At 33.2% G+C, this 25218-nt stretch overlaps 4 protein-coding genes across 4 annotated transcripts; 2 read left to right on the forward strand and 2 right to left on the reverse strand.

The window, feature by feature from the left end:
* Nucleotides 1–1739: 1739 nt before the first annotated feature.
* Nucleotides 1740–4474, forward strand: HELRODRAFT_165074 (hypothetical protein; the record flags this gene model as incomplete). The annotated part of the gene is made up of 5 exons (XM_009030970.1): nt 1740–1816; nt 2078–2142; nt 3597–3702; nt 3803–3987; nt 4257–4474. 5 exons carry the CDS (start codon nt 1740–1742, stop codon nt 4472–4474), a joined length of 651 nt encoding a protein of 216 aa, XP_009029218.1.
* Nucleotides 4475–7274: 2800 nt separating this feature from the next.
* Nucleotides 7275–7523, forward strand: HELRODRAFT_69484 (hypothetical protein; the record flags this gene model as incomplete). Its single annotated transcript, XM_009030585.1, has 1 exon — nt 7275–7523. One exon carries the CDS (start codon nt 7275–7277, stop codon nt 7521–7523), a length of 249 nt encoding a protein of 82 aa, XP_009028833.1.
* A 7264-nt stretch (nt 7524–14787) lies between these two features.
* Nucleotides 14788–15704, reverse strand: HELRODRAFT_165075 (hypothetical protein; the record flags this gene model as incomplete). Its single annotated transcript, XM_009030971.1, has 2 exons — nt 14788–14927; nt 15371–15704. The coding sequence occupies 2 exons, from the start codon at nt 15702–15704 to the stop codon at nt 14788–14790; spliced, it is 474 nt and encodes a 157-aa protein (XP_009029219.1).
* Nucleotides 15705–19497: 3793 nt separating this feature from the next.
* HELRODRAFT_69669 (hypothetical protein) lies at nt 19498–24972 on the reverse strand (the record flags this gene model as incomplete). Its single annotated transcript, XM_009030605.1, has 5 exons — nt 19498–19620; nt 19735–20027; nt 23317–23422; nt 24685–24776; nt 24903–24972. Coding segments are annotated over 5 exons (684 nt in total), but the record flags the coding sequence as incomplete, so codon positions are not given.
* Between the last annotated feature and the right edge of the window lie 246 nt (nt 24973–25218).

The following is a 25218-nucleotide window of genomic DNA, read 5'->3' on the forward strand; positions in this document are numbered from 1 at the left end:
ATAACCCAACAGTTATTAGTTTTTTCTCCATATTTTGTAAAATAATGATTAATATCCAAAAGAACCAATTCCGTAAACTGGCCCTCCATGAATCCGTAATGCGAATTTTAAAAAATTGTATACTATCAAGGTAATGACGAATGTTTGTCGACACAATTTTTTCCAGAACCTTGGATATAGAAGAAATCAACGATATCGGTCTATAGTTAGAAGAAGAATTACGCTCACCACTTTCATAAATAGGGACAACCTTAGCTATTTTAAAACTCCGTGGGAAAACTGCAAGCCTACAAGACGCGTTGAAAATATAATTTAATAGTTTCAATACATTATAAATGGTATTCTTCACCATAAATGAGGAGATACCATCATGGCCACACGACTGAAAGTTTTTCAAACTAAAAACATGTTTGACAATTCCAATGTAGCTTATGTCGTCAAAATAAATGGAATTACTGATCGTATTCATAGTAAACAACGAGTTAGTATCATTGTATTTAATGAAATTATCATCATCAGCGACACAAGAAGCAAAATATTTATTAAACGCTTCTCATATCGCAGATGGCTCATTTATTGTTATGCCATCGTGGAGTAATTCAGTTACGATATGCTTGTCCGTGCGAGCAATTAAATTATTGATTGTTTTCCAAATAATTTCTGTATTTTGTTTATTATTTTCAAAAATATCGTTATAATATTTTTTCAGAAAATTTTATTAATGCATGTAATTTATTTCTATAATTTTTATAGATTGAGTAATTGCTATCATTAGGATTTTTAAGTAACGTGAGTACAGTTTAGATTTAATTTTAAATGACTTTAAAACTCTTTAAGTCAACCAAGTACTCTTTATTCAACAAGGTCTTAATGCACGTTTTGGACAGGTTTTTAAAATTGCTTCATTATAAATATTCAAAATGTTTTCTGTGTAGTCATTTAAACCAAGAGTTAAACATTTCCCAATCAACATTAGCTAAATAATTATTTAAGTTCAAAAGATTTATCTGTTTTAATCTAGGTACATATGTACTTTTGAAGAAACATTTGCATGCCTATTGGAGGAAAGAGCAAATATTGGGAGATGATCAGACAAGTCCGCATAAATGGCACCCGATTCATGGCTTTCAAAAGTATTGGAAAAAATGTTATCAATGAGCGTGGAAGTTGAATTAGTAATAAGGGTTGGTGACTTTATAAGTGGAACAAATGAGTACGATTCTAGAAATGTCTGTAAGCCATGTTTGGATTTATTGCAATCGTCATTTAAAAGATTGATGTTAAAATCCCCTACTAAGTAAATTCTGTTTTTGTGAGAACCAATTTTACATAGCGAACAATTTAATTTATTAATAAAAAAATTTATGTCAGTATTTAAGGGCGATATGTGGAGTAAATTACTACACTTTCGTTTTTATTAGCAACACAATTAATCTCAATTGCAAACCATTCAAAAATCTCATTCTTACTGCATAAATTGTTACGAACTATATACATAATATCTTTTTGCATTTCTATGCCGGTAACTCAACCAGTTTTAGAAATTGTATTACTATATTCAAAATTAAATCCTTCTAATTTTATTAGACCCGCAGAATCGTTGTTTAACCACGTTTCGGTTATGGAAATTACCTTCCGATTATTTATACCTGATATAAGACAACTAATGTCATTTAACTCACGTGGTACATCAGTAATTGAATAATAATTAGATAATGAATTGTGAAAAAATAAAGTAAATGATTCAGGATCAGAGTCAGGAACCATCAAATTGGTTCCCAAAAAATTTATTGCTCTCCATTGCTGATGGAGATAGGTTCATCATCGGCATTCAGTGTATGGTGCTCGTCATTGCAGATACCTCCGCCATCAACATCATCGACCACTTCGTCATCACAGCCAACAATTTTACCACTGTCTAAAACGTCATCGTTATTATTGCAAACATTGATGAATTCTATTACATTAGCGATATCACCGTTGTCAATTACATTCTTATTGTTAGTAGTTTAAAGCTGTTGAATTTTGGGTTTAGAGAAATCATTAAAAACCCACTTCCAAATTAAAACTCCATTAGGCCAGATATCTGGATTGCTGAACTTGTCAATATCATTGACATTAATTATTATAGCCTTGAACGACGTAGGCATCACATTTTCAGTCAATGGTTTTGGCATCCGATTATCAACAAAATGTTTGAATAAAGAGTAACGTCCTAGCACGCTGATGTTGTGTAATTTTAGGTGATCTACTACATTTTTCGACATGCATCTTTTGATGTTGCCAATATGAAAAACTGTTTCTTTTTTAACTGCTGACTTGTTACATTGTATCAACCCATTATCACTAGTATCTCTACCCTTATTAGTTTTACGGAAAGCTTGTTGATTTCAAGAAGCCACTTTTAATTTTTTGAATAGACTTGTAACAAGTTTATAACCATCAGTGTCACATCATTATTTAAGACGCCAGGTTCAGATTGGCAAAAACGCTGAAGCTGAGATTTATTATTAATATTGCTGTTATTTAGACCTTTCAAAAAATGTTGCTGAGTCACCGCTAATGAGCTCTTTAAACTCACAATAAATGCAAATAAATAGTAAGAAAAACATTTATCCAGCAATAACTGATTATCAACAGAGTTAATGTTATTTATTACAAAAAATAATAAATCAATTATAACAATGGTTTTATCAGTACAATGTATTAGACGCCATACAACTTTAGCATGCACAACGGCATGCACTTATTAAGTGGATACTATTAGAAAACATTGGCCAATAATTTAGAATAACAACTGGGAATATATTAAATTTACCAAATTAAATTCAAACAAATACAAATTATAAAAAATTAATGAAAGAAAATAACAAAAATTTATTCTCCACAATTAAAACTGTTGAATGAAACCAAAATTAAACGCAAAATTCAACTTTAAACTAATTAATCTAAGAAACCTACGGAAAATAAAAGATTTTAATATATTTATTTTTAAAATTGTTTATAAAAATATTTATGTAACCATGATTAAAAAGCATTAAATTTTTAATACGCAAAAATATTTTTATGAATATTTTAATTGAAAATATTAATAATGTACTTGTCAATTTGTTTTGCCTTTCTTACGCTGTCAGTTTCCTTATTATTACAATCAAGATCTTTTGTTGGGTCCGTTTCAGCAGCTGTGATATATTGGCTTGGTTGATTTATAATCAAATTGGTACTTTCTACGTCTTTATCAACGTTGTCGTTTGAAACTTTTGCTAGTGGAAGCTGTAAAACATATTAATTTGATTTATTATTAAGCTGGGGTTATGAAAACTTTATTAAAATCTTGTTCACGTCTAAATCTATTTATTAATTACCCGGGCACTGGCCGGGGTGCACTGGCTATGAGGAGCGTTTTCAGGTGGTGGATTGGGGAAAGTCTTGAGCAGGAAGATCATCTAGGATTGCATCGAATGATTTGGAATAAGATGCCACGAACCAACTGCACCAGGAGAAAGACGACAATGGTGAAAGAGGCGGAGGATCCTAGGACAACGGCTACAACACCAGATGATCTTCTATTCTAAACCCACTGCATTGTGGAACAGGGATCTTTGATCCAAAGACTAAGTGCACTGCTTATAACAGTGCTATCTTGGGCACGATCACGAGATATACTGCAACCACGCTGCCGTGTGTGCTTCCAGCAAAAAGGTAAGGCCCACTGATGGTGGATGTCGTTAGGAATTGGGCAATTTCAGATATAAAATTTTTTTGACCCGAACATTATCCATGTCATCACAAAAAAGAAAAGATCACCTATTTTTTGGAAGACCTTAAATGGTCAAGAGGTGACAATATCCAGGAAGTACGCAACAGTGGAGGGATGTTGCGAAAAATTGAACGTCCTCCTTCTGGAATATCAGACTTGGCACTTTAAATACTATATCGCTTACTGGACGCTCCATGGAGATTGTCAACCTGATGAAAAGGCAAAGGGTTGACATCCGTTCTCTGCATGAAACACGATAGAAATCAAATGGTGTTTCTCTTATTAAGAGTTACGAATTGTTCAGGAATGGCCAAAAGACAGCCCAAAATGGAGTGAGAATCATCATACAGAAATCACTGGCACAAAATGTACTGGAAGTGATTTAAATCAGCTCACGCCTAATGCTGATTAAATTCAGAATGGGAAAACAGGTTCTGACTGTTTTCTCTTCATAAGCATCACAGACCGATTAATGACTTCTGGAACACACTCTCAGATGCCGTCAGGAAAACACCATCATCAGAGATACCATTGATATGTGGCCATGCTAGAGATAAAGCAAATGGATTTCACGGTGTTCATGGAGGCTTTGGCTCCGGGTCTCAAAACGAAGACGGTGTGCGAATTCTGGAATTTGCTAATGAACATGAACTTTCTCTGTTGAACACCTACTTCAAGAAGAGGGCAGAACATTTGATCACATATAAAAGCTAGATGACGTGCACACAAACTGACTTTATTGTCGTCCGACAACAACACAGACGGCTATTCAGGAATACTAAAGTCATTCCAGGCAAAGCATGCATTCCTCAACATTGTTTGCTGGTGGCCGATATGATCATGAAACGATAACACCCTGTGACTGATCGAATGTCTACTAGAATATAGACATGGAAATTGAAGAACCCATGTTCAGGGAAAAATTCGAAAAGTTGGTATTGGCACGGCTGGATCGTCTGGAAAAGTAGACATTAATCTGGAAATCAGGTGGAGTCTACGTAGACAGCTTGTTCCCAAATATCTGGTTTGGCTAGTTATAACAACGTACTCTAACACAAAAACTCTGGTCAGCACAACAACCGGTAACACACATGAATTTGACATTAACGTCGGCGTCCATCAGGGATCAATACTCAACCCCCTGCTCTTCATCACGGTGATGGAAAAAATAACTAAACCGATACGGTCACATAACATGTGGAATGTGATATATGCAGATGATATTGTCCTGACGGCGGCCTCGGAACAAAATACAGCCAGAAAGTTTGAAATCTGGAATACCCAACTCGCCAACCACAGCTAAAGGTAAATCTTAACATAACAAAAACTATGATCACTGGTGGTACCGCTGAGCTTGTAGTCTGGTCATTGGCCATGTTTGTTGTGTGGGGCTAGAGTTAGAAGCAACTCGATCAAATGCTTACGATGTCAGCAGTGGTGTCACAGACGATGCTCGAAAATTACCGGCTTACTGAGGAAAGTGACTGATTTTGTATGTCCCGCCTGTATCAACCCGCAACAACGGGGCCTAGATGAGGATACGATTACCGAGATCGAAACTGTTACTACATTTGAGATGTGCTGGATTGTACTGGAACAGCTGATGCCACCGTTCGTTGCCTCAATACTGATGTGACGTAGCATTCTTTTACCGCTGCGCTCAGATCTATACAACACAGTTATACGTTCTGTCCTGATGTATGGTGCAGAGACGTGGCCGAGGACAACAAAACTCGAACAGCAGCTTCACCGAACTGACATGAAGATGATTTGTTGGATGCAGCACGTTGACCTAAGGGACCATATCCATACAACCAAGATCCTGAACCGATTGGACTGTGCACGTGTAAAGGCACTTGGAGACGCAAACTGATGAATCGAATAAAAAAGTTCGACCCATAACGGATGGAGATGATAAACGAGGATTTGATTTGATATTTATTAATTAACAAATATCCATGAAACATATGCCTTTTGTATAGTTTAAAAATCTAAAAAAAATTAATTTATAAAAATATATTTATAATTATTATTAATAATTTAATGACAGTAATAAAATATTGTTTAGTTTGCTTGAATAATTAACTAAGTTCATACCTCTGCAAAAGTTGTCACCTCGTACGAAGGGTGATAAAGATCCTGTGGTGATGATTCAAATGAATATTTAAATATAAATATGTGTATCTTTGTATCTTTGAAAACATTTAACTAAAACGACAAATTTTTAGTTTAGTTTAATGTTTTGAATAATAATCTGATTGTTTATATATAAAATTGCATTCCAAAATGTTAAAAGTGTATTTTAAGCTTCCAAATTACTTTAACAATAATTTCATGATCATTTTTGCGACTGATTTTTAGTTAAATTTCATAACTGATTGTTAATGAGAAATAAAGTAAAAGTTTTGCGTTTTCAAGCAACACTCCTTGTCAATTTTTATATAAATATCCTTGCATTAACACAATTGAAATATTCCCTACGGCAAATATGAATTAAAATATGTATTAACTTTGACCAGAGAGAGGTTAGCTCTTTATGTGGAAGAAGAAAAACCTGATATTATCGGCATAACCAAATCTTAGGCAAAAGATAATATGTATGATTGAAAGTTTTGTGTCAATAGATATACGTTATTTAGAAAAAAAACAGAGAAAATCAAAATAATCATAAACATGGAGCAGAAGGAGTTATGCTATACGTAAAAAACAACTTGAATGCTAATGCCTAGAATGACATTAAAGGGAATATCAATTTTAAGAAAACAGTAAGGTGTGAAAAAAATTAAAAACACTGTTATTGAATGGAGTATCTTATCAACCACCAAAATAAAAAAAAGATGTAGATAGAGGACTGCGAAAACTAATGAATACTGTTAGTAAAAACTCTTTTATTGTGATGGGAAATTATAATTATCATATAGATTGGTATAATCAAAAAATTGGAAAAAAGCAAGACAATCATTTTTTGGATTATATAAATGATAATTTTCTGTCGTAGCATGTAGAGGAACAAACTCGAGTAAGCAATATTCTAGACTTAGTTATCTCATCTAATGATAATCTTGTCCAGGACATAAAAGTTAAAAAACACTTTTTATTCAGTGACTATTGAATTATAAAACTCAAGTTACAATAGGAACCACAAATCATATCAACATCAAAAGGAATAAATTTAATTATTTCGAAGCAAACTATAACCAAATTAAAATTAAACTATGGAAATTAAATTTGGCAAAAGCTGTTGAAGCAGTAGGAGTGCAGCATGATTGGTATTTATTCCTGAAAGCGATGGACTAGTTGGTTTAGGATAATGTTCCGCAGTATAAGAAATCAATAAAAAAAGTGGAATTGGATAACAGGAAAAAAGTACGGAAGAAAAAACATGCTAAATAAAAAGCATGGAAAGTATATCAAGAGTTTAAAAACCATAAATGTAATAGACCAGCTAATTCAGAAGAATTAGTTTGAATGCAGCAGCTTGAAAACAAATACAAACAGAAAAGACAGGTAGGATATGACATTGCATAAACTTTTCAACAAATTGTTGGCGACGGGTAAAATACCATCAAATAAGAAAAATGCAACCATAGTGCTACTCTTCAAGAAAGGAGATTATTGCGACTCAGAAAATTATATACCAATTAGCCTTACAAACACAGCATGCAAGGTACTCAAAAATATAATCAAGAAGATAATTGTGAACCACTTTGCAAAAAATAATATCATATACAAGAGCCAACATGAATTTATGGAGAAGTGTTAATGCCTAACAATTTTGCTTGACATTTTTGAAGAGGTTTATGAAAATTTGTAAAAATAAAGCAAAGTACATTGTGTACTCGGATTTTGCTAAAACTTTTGACGTTTGGCCTTGAAATTAAAAACAAGTGGAATTGCAGAAAACACACTCAAGTGGATTTCTAACTGGTTGCAAGATAGACGTGTTATAACTGTCTTGGTTGTTTCAATATTCTTTTTTAACTTTAGGCGCGTGTATTGGTGGATGCTGTTTAACCAAAGATTGTCCACAAAATTTGTTATTGATTGTGGGACTTTATGTAGTACGCCATATTTCATATCAGTTGGAGTTCTTATTGTACTTCTAAAAAGGATCTTTGAGAGAGTCTCCTCAGTAGCTATGTAAATGGCACTTCCATATGTTGTGAGGGACAGTGGTATTTGTCAATTCAAGTTTTTTTGGTTTTCGTCAACTACCTTGTTCAATAAGCGTTTAGTTGAAACGTTCCAACATTCCCTCTGACTGAAGATGGAGATGAGTTGTTCCTATCTTTTTTATACCGATTAATTAACACAGCTCACCAAACCGTTGCGACTTAAAGTTTCGACCTTGGGAATACTTGGCAGCTTCATAGGAACACCATACCGACTGATCCAGTTTATTACAATCTCCTATTTGGTATCGGATAAACTTCTGGCCACCTGCTAAAATAGTCCGCTACAACCAGAATGTAACGGTTTTTATCATTTGATTCAGGAAATGGTCCAGCAATGTCGATAGCAATTTTTTCAAAGGTCACACCAACATTATAGATTTGCATTTTTTCTCGTAACCTTCTTTTGGGACCTTTCAATGTTGCGAACTTAACATTTTCGACACCAACTTCCCACATCTTGTCGAGCGTTAACCCAGTAGAACCTCTCACGTATTCTGTCAAGCGTCTTATTAACTCCAAGATGTCCTCCTGATGAGCCACCATGCATTTTTTAAATTTCTGCAATTTTATTCCTAGGTACCACAATCTGCTTGCGATGTTTTGATCCATCTGTTAATTTCTATTTCCGTTTAAGCCACTCATTCCAAATGCTAGAAGTCCCACTGAACCCAGTAGTTTTCTAACGACCAACTGAATTTAAATATGTTTTGCCATTCAGGTCGCTGGCATGATTTCTTTTATCCAATGACGTAGGTAAGCCTTCGTCCGCAGACTGTGCGTTTGCCAGTTCTTTCGGTGTCCATTCTGTATCTGCTGTTATCTTAATTTTTTGTACACTTTTTGTTTGTACTTTCTCTCCCAGTCGACTGCATTATTTGCTACCTGGTAAACAAGGTCGACAAGAAAGAGCATTGGCATTGTTGTGGGAGATTCCTTTACGGTGCATAATTTCAAAGTCGTACATTTGTATTCGTTCTAACCATTATGCCACCTGTCCTTCTGGATTTTTAAAATTGAGCAACCAATTTAACGCTGCATGATCCGTAGAGGTACTTGTGAAAATGTTTTGTTCCCATGACCATCGCTAGCAACATTTTCTGGTGACTCAGTAGTTGCGTTCAGGCTATGTAAGACTTTTGCTTTAATAGGCCAAAATCTATTCTTCTCCGTCAAAAATTTGTGACAAAACCGCGCCAATTCTACAGTTGCTTGAACCCGTATTTAGCACAAATGGTTTATCTGAAATTGGATATGCTATCAAGGGGGCACATAATTCTTTTTTTAGTCATTTAAAAGCGACTTCCCATAATTCATTCTAATCAAACGCTCGATCATTTTTCGTGAGTTGTAGTGGTCGTACAACTTTTGCAAAATCATTTACGAAACGTCGGTAGTATGTAGCTAATCCGATGAAACTGCACAAATCATTTTTATTTTACGGAGTTGGCCAATTTTTTATAATTTCTTCTTTTCTTGGATCTGTCTACACTCCATTGGAAAATATGACATGTCCCAAGTAATTCACTTTTTTCGCAAACAATTTGCACTTTTTAACGTTCAGCTTTAAGTTTGCTGCTTTAAGTCTCAAAAATATATCTCGTAAATTCTCGACAGCTGGTTGAATAACTCCTGAAACAATTATATCGTCTAAGTAAACAAGACATGTTCTCCAGATGAGACCTCGTAATACATACTCCATTAGTCGTTCAAACGTTTTTGGAGCATTGCACAGTTTAAACGGCATTATAGTAAATTGCCTCAAGCCTGATCAGATTGAAAATGCTGATTTTTTCACGGTCGTTTTTCTTGATCTCTACTTGCCAATATCCGCTTTTCAAGTCTAGCGTGGAGAACCAGTGTGAACCGGACAACGTGTCCATAATGTCACCTATTTTCGGTAATGGATAACTATCTTTTTTCTCAATTTGTTTAGCTTTCTGTAGTCCAAAAAAAAGCGGGTGCTGCCGCCTTTTTTTATAAGGACAACTGGCGAGGTTCAAGGACTAGTTGACTGTACGATGACATCTTGGTTTAGCATTATAGTTATCATCTAGTTTACCTCTTTTTGTTTTGTTAGTGGAAGTCGTCGTTGTACTTGTCTGATTGGCTTCGAGTCTTGAGTATTGATTTGATAAGTAACAAAACCCGTTTTTCTAAATCAGTTTTAAACCATGTTTTGTTAGAAATGAACGCCTATAATGCATTTGTCAGTAATATCTGCTATTAAGAATGTGCTCTCAAATGCTAAATCGCCTAGTCGAACAGTTAAGAAATTTTTCCGTAGATAAGCGCTGTACCTCCTTGAGAATGTATAAAAATTTTCTCCTTTTAGGTCGGATACCTGATCGGATCTTAAAATTGACCTTGTTGCTCCGGTGTCTATCATAATTGAACATTTTTGTAAACCAACTTTATCATCCAACCAAAGGTAAGGTCGTATTGACTTTGATGCAGCCTAGAGACTTTAATCAAGATACTGGGAGCGTCAATTCTACCAGACATCTCCTTTTCCCGAAATTGGCTCTCATTTGTTTCCCGCCTACTTGTTTGAGGCAGTCGGTCGTGACGCAGGGTCACCATCTAACAGTTTGTACCATGTTGCTGCACAATGACGACCGTGCAAATATATTTGTTTTGGACAGTCATTTGGACGGTTGATATTGTCGTTTCGTCAGTTAATTTTGGTGTTTTCGTCGTTAAAAGTAATCGTTTATTGATATTTTTTGGATAGATTAACATAATTAGATTTTTGAATAATTTTATATAAAATTTAGTTTGTAAAATTCATTATTTTAGTGAAATTTGATAATATATTGTCTGTAAATTGCTGTCACGTGATAGGAATTTCCCTGATAGTAAGCGTAATTATTTATAATAATAAATTCAATAATGTCGTCCGGTAGTCGCTACTGTTGTACGATGTGTACAATAAAAGTTCCAAGTAAAGATTTGTTGTCATGCACTTGTTGCAAGACTTTTATTCATAATAAATGTGAAACTAACGATGACATTCTTGAAATTTTGAAATGTGTTAAAGGTTTAAAATGGTTTTGTCAACGCTGTGTTGATTTGTCTTAAGATGTTAGTTCTTTGGCTAAGTCAATGGATGCGTCTAAAAATGAATTTGTTGCTCAACTAAATGAAATAAATGATAGTAACAAAAAAATAAAACTTGACGTTGATAGCATAAAAAAGGTTGTTGACCATAACCAATCTAAACTTGATGAACTTGATCGTTTCGATACTGTTTTACGTGAGGAAATTAAAGTTTTTAAAAACGAATTAAAAGAAAAATTTTTAAATTGAATGTTGAAGTAATTAGAAGTGATGTCAAATCAATCCTGAAAATTTTACAAGAAGCTAGTGACGTTAAAGAAAGAGAAACAAATTTATTGATGTTTCGTTTAGCTGAAAGTGATGATGATCGTTCCAATGTTTTGAAAATTTTAAAGCATTTGACAGATGTTTCTGAAAAAAATGTAATCAAAATAATGAGACTGGGAAGGAAATGCGAAACTATCGTTAGACCCATTTTGATAAAGTTAGATTGCGTTTTACTCAGAGACTCAATAATGAGAAATGTATATAAATTCAAGTCGTTAAAAGAATTTTCACACGTTGGACTGAACTATGATTTAACAAAGGATCAGAGGCAGGAATTCAAATCATTTGTTGATAAAGCTAAAGTTATGGAGCGAGAAGAAAACAATCAAAATTTTTTGTTCAGAGTGAGAGGACAGGTAGGGAGATGGAAGATTGTAAAAATACAGAAAAAACCAGTGTTAATTTTGATTCATGATGGGCTAGATATTTTCGTTTTAGTCGAAACTTGGCACGGATCTTTGAATAACATTTCTGTTAAATCATCAATGCCACCAGGATATAGTTATGTTGATTTTTTAAGAATAAATGGGGGTTTAATTATTTACTTCAATAATGAATTTAAGTTTAAGAAAATAGATCTGCCAATATTTAGTTCATTTGAAGCACTTGCTGTTAAATTATTTATTAGCAACAAAGATTTTGTTCTATTAGCCTTCTACAGGCCATGATCAGTTTTAGTTAGTAATTTATTTTTTGAAGAATTTTTATGTTTACTAGAAAATATCACTTCTTTTAGTTTAAATATCATACTTTTGGGCGATTTCAACATTCACTTTAAGAAACAGGAAGATCGTCATACTGTAAATTTATTGGAAATATTAGAAATGTTTCAATTAAAAAATTTGATCGACGAACCGACTCATGAACATGGAGGTATTCTTGATCTGATTATTTGTTCTCAAGATTTTCAGATTTCAGATATCAAGATTTTTCCCAGTGGGAAATTTTCAGACCATAGTTTAATTCAGGTTAACATACCATTAACTCATAAGCGCCCTAAAATAGTCAAGAAACAAGTTAGATCCTGGAAATACCTAAGTGAAAGCAATCTCATTAAATATATACAAACTTCTCCATTATCAAGGTCTTGCCAAAGCAATAATATTAATATTGAGTTTGATATGATGAGTTCTGAACTCAAGAAATTGGCTGATGCAGTTGTTCCACTTCGTTTTGTAGAAGTCAGATGTGATGTTAATGCTCCGTGGTATGATGGTGAATGTAAATCTTTCAAAAGACTTTGTCGAAAGAAAGAAAAGAATTACAGAAAATATCAGACAGAGAAATGTAAAAATAAGTGGATAGCAGCTCTGAAAAATAAATCTAAGCTTTTTTCACAAAAAAGAAACAGTTATTGGAAAAGACTTGTAGCAGACAATAGTGGATCTTCTAAAAAGCTATGGAATGTTATTAATAAAGTTCTTTGTAATCAGGTCACTGGTCAGTCATTGAGTGAAATTGTTGGTTTAGATTCGTCTCAATTCTTAAAGTTTTTTAATGATAAAGTAAATAAAATTAAACAGTCTACCAATGTGAGTAATTGTCCGACTATTTGTCAAGCTCAGTACAATGAGAATTGTTCTTTTCCTGACTTTATGCTTTTAACAGAATCTGACGTTAAAAAAATTGTACTCAGTTTGCCATCAAAAACATTTATGATAGGTGTCTTTCCGACCCATATTTTAAAAAAATATATTGATTTAATCATCGTTTTTCTTACCAGCATCTTAAATCTGAGTCTGAGCAGTGGCATATTTCCTAATGGTTGTAAGCATGCTATGGTTTATCCAGTATTAAAAAAAGTGAATATGGATCGAAATGATTTGTCTAGTTATAGACCAATTTCCAACATCTGTTTCATTTCCAAGATATTTGAACGAGTGGTTGCCAAACAGCTCTAGAATCATTTGAATGTACACAACCTGCTACCAGTTCACCAGTCTGGATATCGCCGCTATTATTCAACGGAAACTGCACTGCTTTATGTGTTTTCTGAGTTGTTTGCTGCCTTGGACAAACAACATGTGGCTCTAGTCGCGTTTTTAGATATGAGTGCGGCATTTGATTGTGTAGACCATCAGATTCTCTTGGAAAAATTGGTTCATGATTATGGTATTTCCGGTACTATTATCAAGTGGTTTAGATCATATCTGTTTGACAGAAAATAACAAGTAGTTTTGACATCAGGAGTGCCACAAGGTTCAGTGCTTGGGCCTATTCTTTTTATCATGTATACCGCTGAAGTTTTTAAAGTAATTGGTAATTTCGGTTTTAAATATCATGCCTATGCTGATGATATTTAGATTATAGTTAGTAATAAGCCAGAATTACTGCAATCTGAAATCAACAAACTTGTAACCTGCCTAAATAACATAGATAATTCAATGTCAAACAATGGTCTTAGATTAAATCAGCAGAAGTCAAAATTTGTTCCAATAGGTACATGGCAGCAGCTGATGAAACTTAATATCGATTCAGTGAAAATTGGAGATGTTAAAATAGAATTTAGTGACAAAGCAACTAATCTGGGTTTCATTCTTGATTCTAGATTATCGATGCATGATCATATAAAGATGATAACAAATTCTTGCTCCGGACAGATTTGAGAACTCTATAAACTCCGTAAGTCAGTAGATAAATCTGCTATTCATAAGTCCGTAAGTCATTAGATAAATCTGCTATTCATACCTTGGTGCATTCACGATTGGACTATTGCAATGGTCTGTTTTACGGTTTGCCAGATAGGTCTATTTCTGCAATTCAATCTATTCAGAATAGAGCAGCCAAATTGATTGTTGGAGGTCTCAAATTTAACCATGTTACTCCAATTCTTAAGAGCCTTCATTGGCTTACTATAAAAAAAAGAATTAAATATAAAATATGTATTTTAATGTATAAAACTGTGCATGGCTTGTTACCAAGTTATTTGATAGATAAAATAAAAAAAAAGTCTATAATGATGAGTGATTAAAAACCTTAGATCAGATGATGGCATTTTGCTGGTTGTACCTGATGTCAATCTGCAGATAGTATCAAGAGATTTTGCAGTATCTGGACCAATGGTTTGGAACAGCTTACCGAAATCTTTTAGAACTAAAGATTTGAAACTTGATGATTTTAAAAAGAAACTTAAAACTTACTTATTTTCGCTTTGATTTTGTTTTTAAGTGAATAATTATTTGTTTGTTACTACCGCCATTGACTGTACTTTTTTCTTTTTGACTTTGTTTGATTATAGATAGCGCTTTTGAGAACATTTTGATTTTAATTAGCGCTTATAAATGTTTCATTAATAATAATAATAATAATGACGACAGTAATTGTTTTTAGAGCATTGTTTAAATCTTGTTGTAGATGTCCTTTTTTCTACAATTCCCGCATTTTAGCGCACTATAATCCTGATTTTTCTCTTCTAGAATCATCTTTTGACAAACATTCTTCACAAATTTGGCGCAGCTTTTCGTTAGTCTATGATGCTTGCTTTGCTGAATCAAATGTAAGACTGTAGGCAACGGCGTCTTTGAGCTTGCGTTTGTCTGCTAGTATGAGGGTTTGTCTAAAATCTGAATCTCGAACAGCCTTTACAAACGTTTTCAATGCAGTTTTTTCTGTATTGTTAGTTGTACATAGGGTATGACAACAGAGTCAACCGTTCAATATTCTGTGCTAGTTGCTGTATTTATTCTCCAGGCTGCTGCGTCCAATTTCGTAACTGGGACCATTATATTTTTTCATGTGTTCTTCACCACAATGTAAATTTAACACCTTTACCAGGATTTCATAGTTGGAATGGTTCTCGACTGTAATCGTTTAGAGAACTTCTGCCGCTGACCCTCGTAACGCTACCTCAAGAGCTGTTGCCCGCTCATTTTCATTCCAGCCATAATTCATTGCTGCTGCTTCAAATTGGGCTTTATAAATGTTCCAAGAAGTTTTTCCGTCGAATGTTGGCACTTTAAATGTTTCCGCGGTCACGTGGCTTACAGACGTGGAAATTATTTTCTTAGTTTCTTCCAGTTCTTGTTAAAGTTTATCTTTTTCGCAAGATAACTTTTTTCGAGCCCGGGAACCTTTTGATCAAATTTCTGTTCTATTTTTGACGTGATGTCTTCCATTTTTGCATAGATTACGGTCAATTGCTGTTCAGCTTTGATATCAAATTGTTTTCTGAGTTTTCTCAGCTGTTGTATCATTTTAGCATAAATCGCGGAAGACTGTTGTTTGATTTGGGCATCAATTTGATCTCTCGTATGTTCAAATTTTGCATCAATTTGATCTCTCGTCTGTTCAATTTTTCTTGTTTGTTGTTCAATTTTTGTAGGTTGTTGTTCAATTTTTGTTGACTGTTGTTTTATTTTTGATAATATCGTTTTAAGTAGAGCCATCGTTTCGGTGTTTGCCCCAGCGTTTACAACTGCATTCAAGTCGACATCTTGATCGTCAAACTCGAATACATCTAGATTCTTGCTTTCATTAACAAGGGTTTCCGCTAGGCGCTGTTTCCACTTGTAGCAAGATTTCGTTTTTGTAACTCTTCTTTGAGTTGCACCAATTTAAGTTGATGTATTTTTGTCATGTTCTTTTTACAAAATAACTTGTTGACGAAAAAAAATAAAATTTTCAACAACGATGCTCACTTATTTTCCACCGAAGATCCCACTACAGACACCAATGTTATATTTGTCTCGGTCGACGACGAGTTCGTTTAATCCCAGTAAAAAATAAAAGCAATATAACTTCCAAATTATTGGTTTATTTATTTACAAATCAATAATCAACGCCTATTAATTTTTCTAATAATAAAATAATGTTCACAAACTATCGAATTAGCGTTCCGAGGCTATCGCTTTCCGAATAACAATTCACTAACGCTTATCGCAAATACAATAGATATACAACCCAGAGTCAAATATCAAATATTTCTTTCGACACTAACAATTAATCGCCTTCTAAAACCAAATATTCAATAACAACCATTCAATATCTCGCATGCCTTTTTATACCCGTTTTACCGACGCTTCTCGAACGTCCCAGATATCTCGCTGTTAGAAGTTTTTAGTTCTTTCTCGAACTCTATGCGAAACTAGCGTCTTTAGCAAATATATTTGTGACGGTTATAATAGACGGTAAAAAGTTTGTATTGGTATAATTTTTTCAAGCTGGAGCAATGTTACAAGTGGGGTTCCTCTAGAATCCGTATAAGGACCTTTGCTATTTGTAATTTACCTTAACGATATTGATCCAGGAAGAAAATCTAAAATTTCAAAATTTGCAGATGACACTAAATTATGTGCTGTAGTTGACAACAATGAAAATATTGAAATTCTAACATGCGATTTGCAAATACCATACAAATGGACCGAGGAACGGAGGATGGTATTCAACACCAACAAATGTGCAGTCATACATATGGGAGCAAAAAATAAGGAAAATATATTTAAGCTTAGAAATACGCCACTAAAAATATATAAGAGGAAAAGGATCTATGGGTAATGATACATCAGCGTGGTAATGTAGCATGACAATGCACAGAGGAAGCTAAAAGTGCAAACACGGCTATGGTTATGATAAAAAGAACAGTGAAAAGCAGGGATATGATTGCCTATTAAACCTATATAAAACATCGGTTCGAACAAAGTTGGATTACTGTGTTCAGCTTTGGAATCTAGATTTACAAAAAGATAGACATATGCTTAAGAAAATTCAAAGGAGGGCAACGAGATATGTTATGTGAAGATAAATTAAAAGTTTATTGTTTGGCAAAATTATAAAAACGAAAAAAAAGAGATTGGACTAAATGAATTGTTGGAGGCAAGGTGTCAAAATCAAATGAAAAATATCCGGCCCCTCAAAAAATTTCGACTCCAACTCCGACTCGGGGTAATATTTCCGACACACACACGACTCTGGGTTAAGAGTCCAAAAAAATTTCAACTTTTATGTATTAATTTTGCTTAAATATTACTACTAAATAAAAAATATTTTAAAAAACACTTAAAATCAATCAATGTAATTGTTTCTTAGTAAAATAATTTTGAAATTAAGTTTTAAAAAATCTCCGGCTCGACCGACTCCGACAGGTGGATGAAGGTCTTATTGTAAGACTCCGATTTTTAAAAAATTTTTATTGGCTCACTATAAGATATATATATAATATATGAAATATATCTTACAATGCATAAAGCAAAAAACAGCAAAGATGAGCGACATGAATCTGAGATTTGATGATAGTGTCTCACATCATTTTGCAGGTAACGTCACAAAATATAGCGGTTTCAAAACCAAATGTATGGAACAGTTCACCAAGATCTCTGAGGACTAAAAAACTGAAAAAGGAAAATTTTAAAAAAATCTTGAAAACTTACTAATTTTTAATCTTATACTTGTTATTAAATATTAATTATTGATAAAAATGCTATCTCCGCTTCTTTCGTCTGGTGGAATCATCGGAAAAAAGATACGTCTTCAAATATTTGCAAAACTTTTGAATAGTTAAACCAGGTTGACGGAGGCTGTATGGCAGTGAGTTCCAAATTTGTGGACCAGCAACGGTAAAATTCCTATTGGCCACCATCAAATCTGTTTTTGGAACCGATAAAAATAACTGATCATCTGAACGTAATTGCAAGAGATGAATAGTTTTCGTTTTGTATAAACACCTTCCGGGCAAATAGCTTGGGCTTAAACCATTTAAACATTTGGAAACAGTAACGGCAAGCTTGAAGATGATTTTTTTTTCAATTGTGAGCCAATGGATATCTCGTAGAGTATTACTGATATGGTCGTATTTTGACCCTCCGGAAACGATCTTAGCAGCACGATTTTGAATTGACTGAAGACGATTAATCATTTGATTTGAAACTCCGCAAAAATGCTGTTGCAGTAATCTAATTTTGGGTGAATGAATGCCTGAACCAAACATTTCAAGGTGTCGTTTATGACTGATTTTTTTACATGCCTGAGTTTGCGAAATTGATAGCAACAATCGTTAATCAATGACTTTGTATGTTGATCCATTAACAATGCAGTATAAAATACAACGCGCAGATTTTTAACAGAAGTGCAAAACTCAACATTAGAACCACAAATGTTGATGGAGTTAATATTAATTTTTTTAATTGCTGCCAAGTACCGACAAGCAAAATTTGTGTTTTGTTTTCGTTTAGTTTTCGTTTATTATTTACCATCCATTCACTTAATTCATTAAAACAACATAAAAAATCTATCAACCATCGCATCATAACCAAGGTCTGCGTTACCGCAACCAATTATTTTCAACCATATATATATATATATATATATATATATATATATATATAATTTTTTAAATACATATATATAAATATATATACAATTTTTAAAATAAGATTTCTCAAAAGCAAAGTTAAAATCCAATCTTATTTCCATGCGATCAGTTGGTCCTCACGTTGTCAGACCACGACGTCTCACTGACGATCATGTCGGAGTCGGAGTATTTAGCATCGGCATCAAGTCTGAACAAAGTGGACGGTTGGCTGTTATCAAGTTTGGGTTAGGGTTTGGCATCGCGTTTCTATTTTTTAAACGCGGGGTATAGGGATATAACCTCTAACCGATGAAAAAACTGTCGTTGGGTTGGTGACTTGAAAAAAGCAGCGAGCAAGATTTTCTAACGCAAAAATTCTGCCACATTTTCATTGTGACAAGTGTGAAACATCAGTTATTATTGGACATTTGAAAATGATCAACGCCGACTGAAGTTTACGTTAACTGCCAGACCACATAAATTTAATTTTTTTAATTAAATTTCAATTTGTTAGCTAAAATCAATTGTTTCACTGTCTTTGTTGAATTTGAAACAGTGGTTAAGAACTCATTTTATAAACTGTAATACTTAATATTATCAAATTTGTATACACTATTTTTCAGTTAAACGGTCTCTCCATTTACTCCGGTTCTTATTTAAAAAAAATTGGAAAATTTAAAATAATTGTTTCCAATGACTTGTAAGTTCTAGAATACGTTTTAAAACGTTTTTGTTTCTAAACAAAAATGGCATTGAAAAATATTCAATAGTTGAATAACGGGTGAAAGAGATGCACAATCAATATCTATTATGGCAGGTGTACGAACAAATTTGGTACTTTCGATATTTTTAATTCTAACAATTGGAGGTTTTAAATAAATGTTTGTTTAACTTCAAAAAAATTTATTGAGTGAGCTGTGACACATTAAAATAAATATTTCACCAACTTTTTCCATCAGGGGCAACTTAGAAATTTTCATAAAATCATTTTTATTTTTGCGGTCAGCACCGTTGGGCTGGTAAAAATATTGAAATACGTTTTTATAATTAAACATTGTTTGTAACAAAATTATTATAAACATAATAAGTTTAAATTTTTTAATTCTAAAAAATAGCTTTTTTAATGCAACCTTAAATACTTTAACAAGACAGTAACACTTGTTGACCAGTTCTTTGATTTTGTAACTGTCTTTTTCTCGTCTGTTCGTTTTTTCTTCATCCCAATATATTGAATACGTGTCGATCTGTAAACGAAAAGGAACGCCTTTTTCTCCACCATGTTTCTTTGCAGTAAACTCGGTACTAATGCAGTTGATTTTAATGGAGACTGATGCCTCTACAGAGGCAGACCAAATAACCGCAACTTCGTTAGGGCGCGGTTTCGGTTCTTGGATATCAATTATGTTATAGGTCAACGGAACATCTTTATGAAATATTTAAAAAATATAAAAATAGATTAATAGTAATTGCTAGACAAATTATTTACAGTAAAAGCTGAACATTTAGAGTATTTTGCAAATTACAATTTAATTGTGTAACCTATATTCATACGTATACATATCTGAGGGTCTTGTTAGACAATGTGCCTACCACTTGCGGACCGTTTTCCAACGTAGTTAGTGGGGAGGTGCAGAAAAGCGTTCAGTCTTTAAATGCAAATGTCAAAATGTTTAAAAGACGTTGATGGATGTTGTTGATCACAAAGATAGGGAGGCCAATCTAATGATGTTTAAATTGAGTGAAGGTCTTGACGACAAGGCAAGAGTTTTTAAAATTATTGATCATTTGACCGGAGGAGAGTGTGGTGAGAAAAACATACTGAGGTTGATGCGGCTCGGCAAAAAAAGTGATTTTACTGTTAGGTCAATTTTTATAAAATTCAACAATGTCGAGGTTGAGAGGCTGGTTTTCAAAAACATTTGAAATATGAAGTCACTGGATAAAGACTTGGCTAGTGCAAAGTTGAGTCACGATCTCAGTAATGACCAGAGAATTGAATTTAAGAAGTTACTCAATGAGGCTAAAAATAGGGAGGTCGGATGCAAGGAGGGTTTTTTATACTGGGTAAGAAGAGATTTGAGAAAGTGGAAGATAAATTAATCAATGGTAGAATTGGCTCTAACTACAGTCAAACTAAACTGGTTAAAAACAATTCTTTCTTGCATGATGATGAATTCAACGGTGGCAAAATAATAAACAGTGTCAGACTTGGATTGTTGATTGTAAGGTCAATTGGGTCAAGTGTAAACGTTATTCATGGGCTTATATGTGATGGTTTAGATGTTTTGGTGCTAACTGAAACGTGGCAAGACAGGGTTGGTAACAATTCCGTCAGATTAGCGATGCCACCGGGGTATTGGTTCGTTGACTATATTAGGAAGCATGACCCGGATCATAGAAAGCCGATTATATATTTTCGCAAAGATTTAAGGCATAAAAAGTTAGTGCTATCTTTGTTTGTCACATTTGAAGCTGTGGCCATCAGAATAATTTAATGGGAGTCAGTTGATTTTAATTGCCATATATAGGCCAGGTTCAGCATGGATAACTACCTGGTTTTTTGAGGAAATGGTATCAGTTTTAGAATACGTTGAAGTGTTAAACTCCAACATTTTGCTAATGGGTGATTTCAATGTGCACATCAAAAAAGTTAATGATTAACATACCATTCGTTTGTTTGAAATATTAGAAACATTCCAGTTGATAAATCACGTGCATGAACCAACTCACATTCTGACCTAGTAATTAGTTCTAGTAATTTTCCTATTTCCAGTACAATGGTATCTCCAAGAAAAGCTCTTCTGACCATAGCTTCATAGAAATTAAAACATCCATTGTTCACAAATGTAGCATCAAAACCAAAAAAAATTGTCAGATCGTTGAAGTGCCTCAATGAGGATCAGTTCATTCAGGCAGTGTTGAGTTCTCCTATATCAGGTCCATGCCGAAGTGAAGACGTTGAAGATGAAATGACCACGTTCAACGGATGTCAAAAACAAACTTCAAGATTTTGTGCAATATTTTATGGACAATGCCACAAAAATTATTTAATCTACAAAGTCAAACCGTATGCCCTTTGAACGCTTTACTCACATCGTTTCCAGAGATCACTGAAGACGATCCCAAAATAATCATTCTTGAATCGCCTTCTAAAACTTGTTCTTTAGACATCATGCCAACACATGTTTTTAAAAAATATCTTGATGTGTTCATCTGTTTCTTGACGAGTTTTATTACACTCTGTCTACGACTGGGTAAAGTACCAAAGTATTTTAAGCATGCTAGAATTGTACCAATCTTATAAAAAACTGGTTGTGAGGGTAATGAGATTGTAAACTATAGACCAATTTTTAAAAATCATGAAGCGTGCTATTTTGAAGTGTCTGCTGAAGTACCTAGATGAAAATAATTTAATGCCAATTCATCAGTCTGGATATCTCAAATACCACTCCTTTGAAACTGCTATATTACACGTTTTATCAAATTTATTTGCTGCTGCAGATGCAGATGATCAAAACATATCGGTTTTACCATTTTAAAATATGTCATCAGCATTTGATTATGTTGACCATAATATTCTTCTGTATAGATTATGCTCTACTTATGGTGTCCCGTGTTTTTCGCAAATGGTTCGGATCATATCTCATTGACCGTCACAACAGGTTGCATTTAAAAACTCAGTGTCAGATGTAGTATTGGTGTCATCCGGAGTGCCTCAAGGATCTGTCTTGAAGCCCATCCTATTCCTGCTCTACACACCCGAATTAATTAAAATAATCAATTCATATGGATTTATTTGTCATGCTTTTGCTGATAACATTCAGATATTGGTTACTGGTCCTACAAACTCGTCTAGAAATGAAATCGTCAGATATAATAAATGCATGACTGAGATTAGTCATTGGATGTCAAATAACTCATTAAAGTTGAACCAATGCAAGACGCAGTTGCTTTCTGTTGGAACATGACAGCAGTTGATAAAGATGAACATTAATGCTATCAAAATAGGAGATGTCAATATATTCTTCAGTACAACAGCTTCCAATCTTGGGGTTCTTCATGATGGCAAACTGTCCATGAAGGACCATATCAAAAAGATGTCTTTTGTATTAGGCACCTAACAAATTTATATCGAGTTAAATATTTGTTAGACAGACTAACATAAAAGAGTTTAGTCCATGCTTTCATATCAACACGGCTGGATTACTGTAATAGCTTGTTTTATGGTCTAAAGCGATTGCGGTTTGCTTCGAGATATTGCTTTTGCTGGTCAGACCATCTGGAACAGCCTACCGGCATCAACGAGAAGACCTTGAATTTGTCTTTCTTTGTTCAAAAATGAATTGAAAACATTTTTATTTTCCGCTTGAATATGTTTATGCTTGTATATATTTAGTTTTTGTATAGAAACAATTTTGTTTTCTGTATTGCTATGGTGATATTGAGCATGCTTATTTATTTGTGACAATTACGCACAATAATAATTTTGTTAAATTGTTCTGATAGTGCCATTGAAAGGTTTTAATTGGCGCATTATAAACTTTTCATAATATATATATATATATTTATATATATATAATATATTTATATATGTATATATATATATATGTATATATATATATAAATGCATTAAATAATATATATATATATATATATATAACTTCGAGATTAAGTTTAGCGAAATGAAATGTAACCAAGAAGTTAATTCTAACCAAGCTCAATCAGCCGCAGGCCAGTTCTACTTTTCAACCAAACAGCGAATTGTTCTTTTTCTGTGTGTTGCAATCGCCGTTGATGAAACATGATTTTTATTTCACTCTGAAACAACATTTGAAACATTTTAACGTTTGAAAAAATGTTTATGTTTCCAAATTTTTACGTTTTTGCTTCAAATCAAATTTTTTGATCAGTACACTTACGCGCAGTACGCACACTACAAACACAGTGTACACACATGCACATGCGCACGCACACAAACAGCAGGGCCGGCCTTAGGTAGTAGGAGGCCCTAGGCAAAGAAAATTTGGTAGCCCGAAGTGACATCAAGTGCACAAGAAAATTTTACACATTTAAAAAAATTTCAACCTGAATACGTTTGTTTAATGATAAATTTTTGCTGCATAATACTGCGATTAATTAAAAATAAAGCAGTTAGGCATATAAAATTAATTCATTGAAGTAGGATTTCTAAATAAAAAGTTGTTTAAATCAGAAATAGAACTAAAATTATAAAACTTTTTTTAAGTTTGTTCAGTGGTAGAATTTTACGGTTAATTCCAAAATTACATACACAATAAATCAAATATTTAAATGATAAAATTTAAATTTACGAGAGGTGTTGACAAAGATACATGAACGATTGTACATTACAGAAACATTTATTTGTTTATTGAAAAATATTCAAAATAGAAATAATAAAAACAAATAATATTAATATAATTAAAACATCAAATGAGCCTAGTTAATACTTAATTTGAAATTATTTTGAAAAAAGATAAAACAGTATTTTGAAAAAATTAAAATAAAGAAACGAAAAATAATAACAGAAGTTATTTTCCAGCTCTGTTAAATTACAACTTTTGTTGAACTTTTTCCTTTTTTCGTACATCCAGGTTGTTCAATTGATATGTCCATAGACGATAACACATCAAAGAACTTGACGGTATCGATGAACTTTTAACTAATTATTAATAAACATCAAAACCCTGACAGAAATTTTGTTCCATTTGATATAATTCTGTTCTTTTTTAATTAATTTGCAAATTTGTATATACCTGTGCGAGGCTTCAAAAATCGCAGGCCTATGACTGCCTGCCTAGTTAACCTATGCATAAGGCCGGCCCTGCCCACAAACACACACACACACACACACGCATATATATATATATATATATATATATATATATATATATATACACAGTATTTTATAAATTGCACAAAGCTACATTTTGCTAATCATTAAAAATTATAAATTAAAATTTAATAAAAAATTTTAAATGTCAACTTTTATGAAATGACAAAAAGTGTACAGCACTTTTTGAAAATCATTGCAAGTAACAATTTCCACAGTTACTACCTACCAAGTAAGCAGTTTGATTTTTTGGGCCATCCTGTCCAGCGTCACCGTCATTACTGGAGAACTGTTTTTTAAGTTTAAGTTCATAAGATTGGCCTGTCAATGTTAATTTTTGTTTTTAAAAATGTTATTTTATCATAGTATTAGTGTAATGGCATTCATATCAACTACAGTAAAAATGTGAAAAAATTCTGATCTATTCTAATAAAATGCATAAAAAACCTTGATTAAGACAGGTGAGAGGTTCTTCTGATAATTTGGTTGCCGATGAAGTCGATGCTGCTAACGTGTAGTTGAAAGTATAACTGGTTTTGGTTGTAAACAGTAAAAATTGAAATTATGATTCATAAAGAATAATGGACAGTAAATCTAAATAATAAAAGAAAGTTTTTGCGTGCTTGCGTGCCTTCGTGTGCCCAGCGGATCGTTTTATTGTTCTAAGAAGTTTTTTTAGCTATTAATTTTAATTATGTTTTAAAATTGCTACTAGAGAATATTTTCGACCATAAAACAAAAATTTTTTAGTTCTATGCTCAGT

The sequence above is a fragment of the Helobdella robusta genome (genome assembly GCF_000326865.2).
Source record: "Helobdella robusta unplaced genomic scaffold HELROscaffold_7, whole genome shotgun sequence".
NCBI classification, from domain to species: domain Eukaryota; kingdom Metazoa; phylum Annelida; class Clitellata; order Rhynchobdellida; family Glossiphoniidae; genus Helobdella; species Helobdella robusta.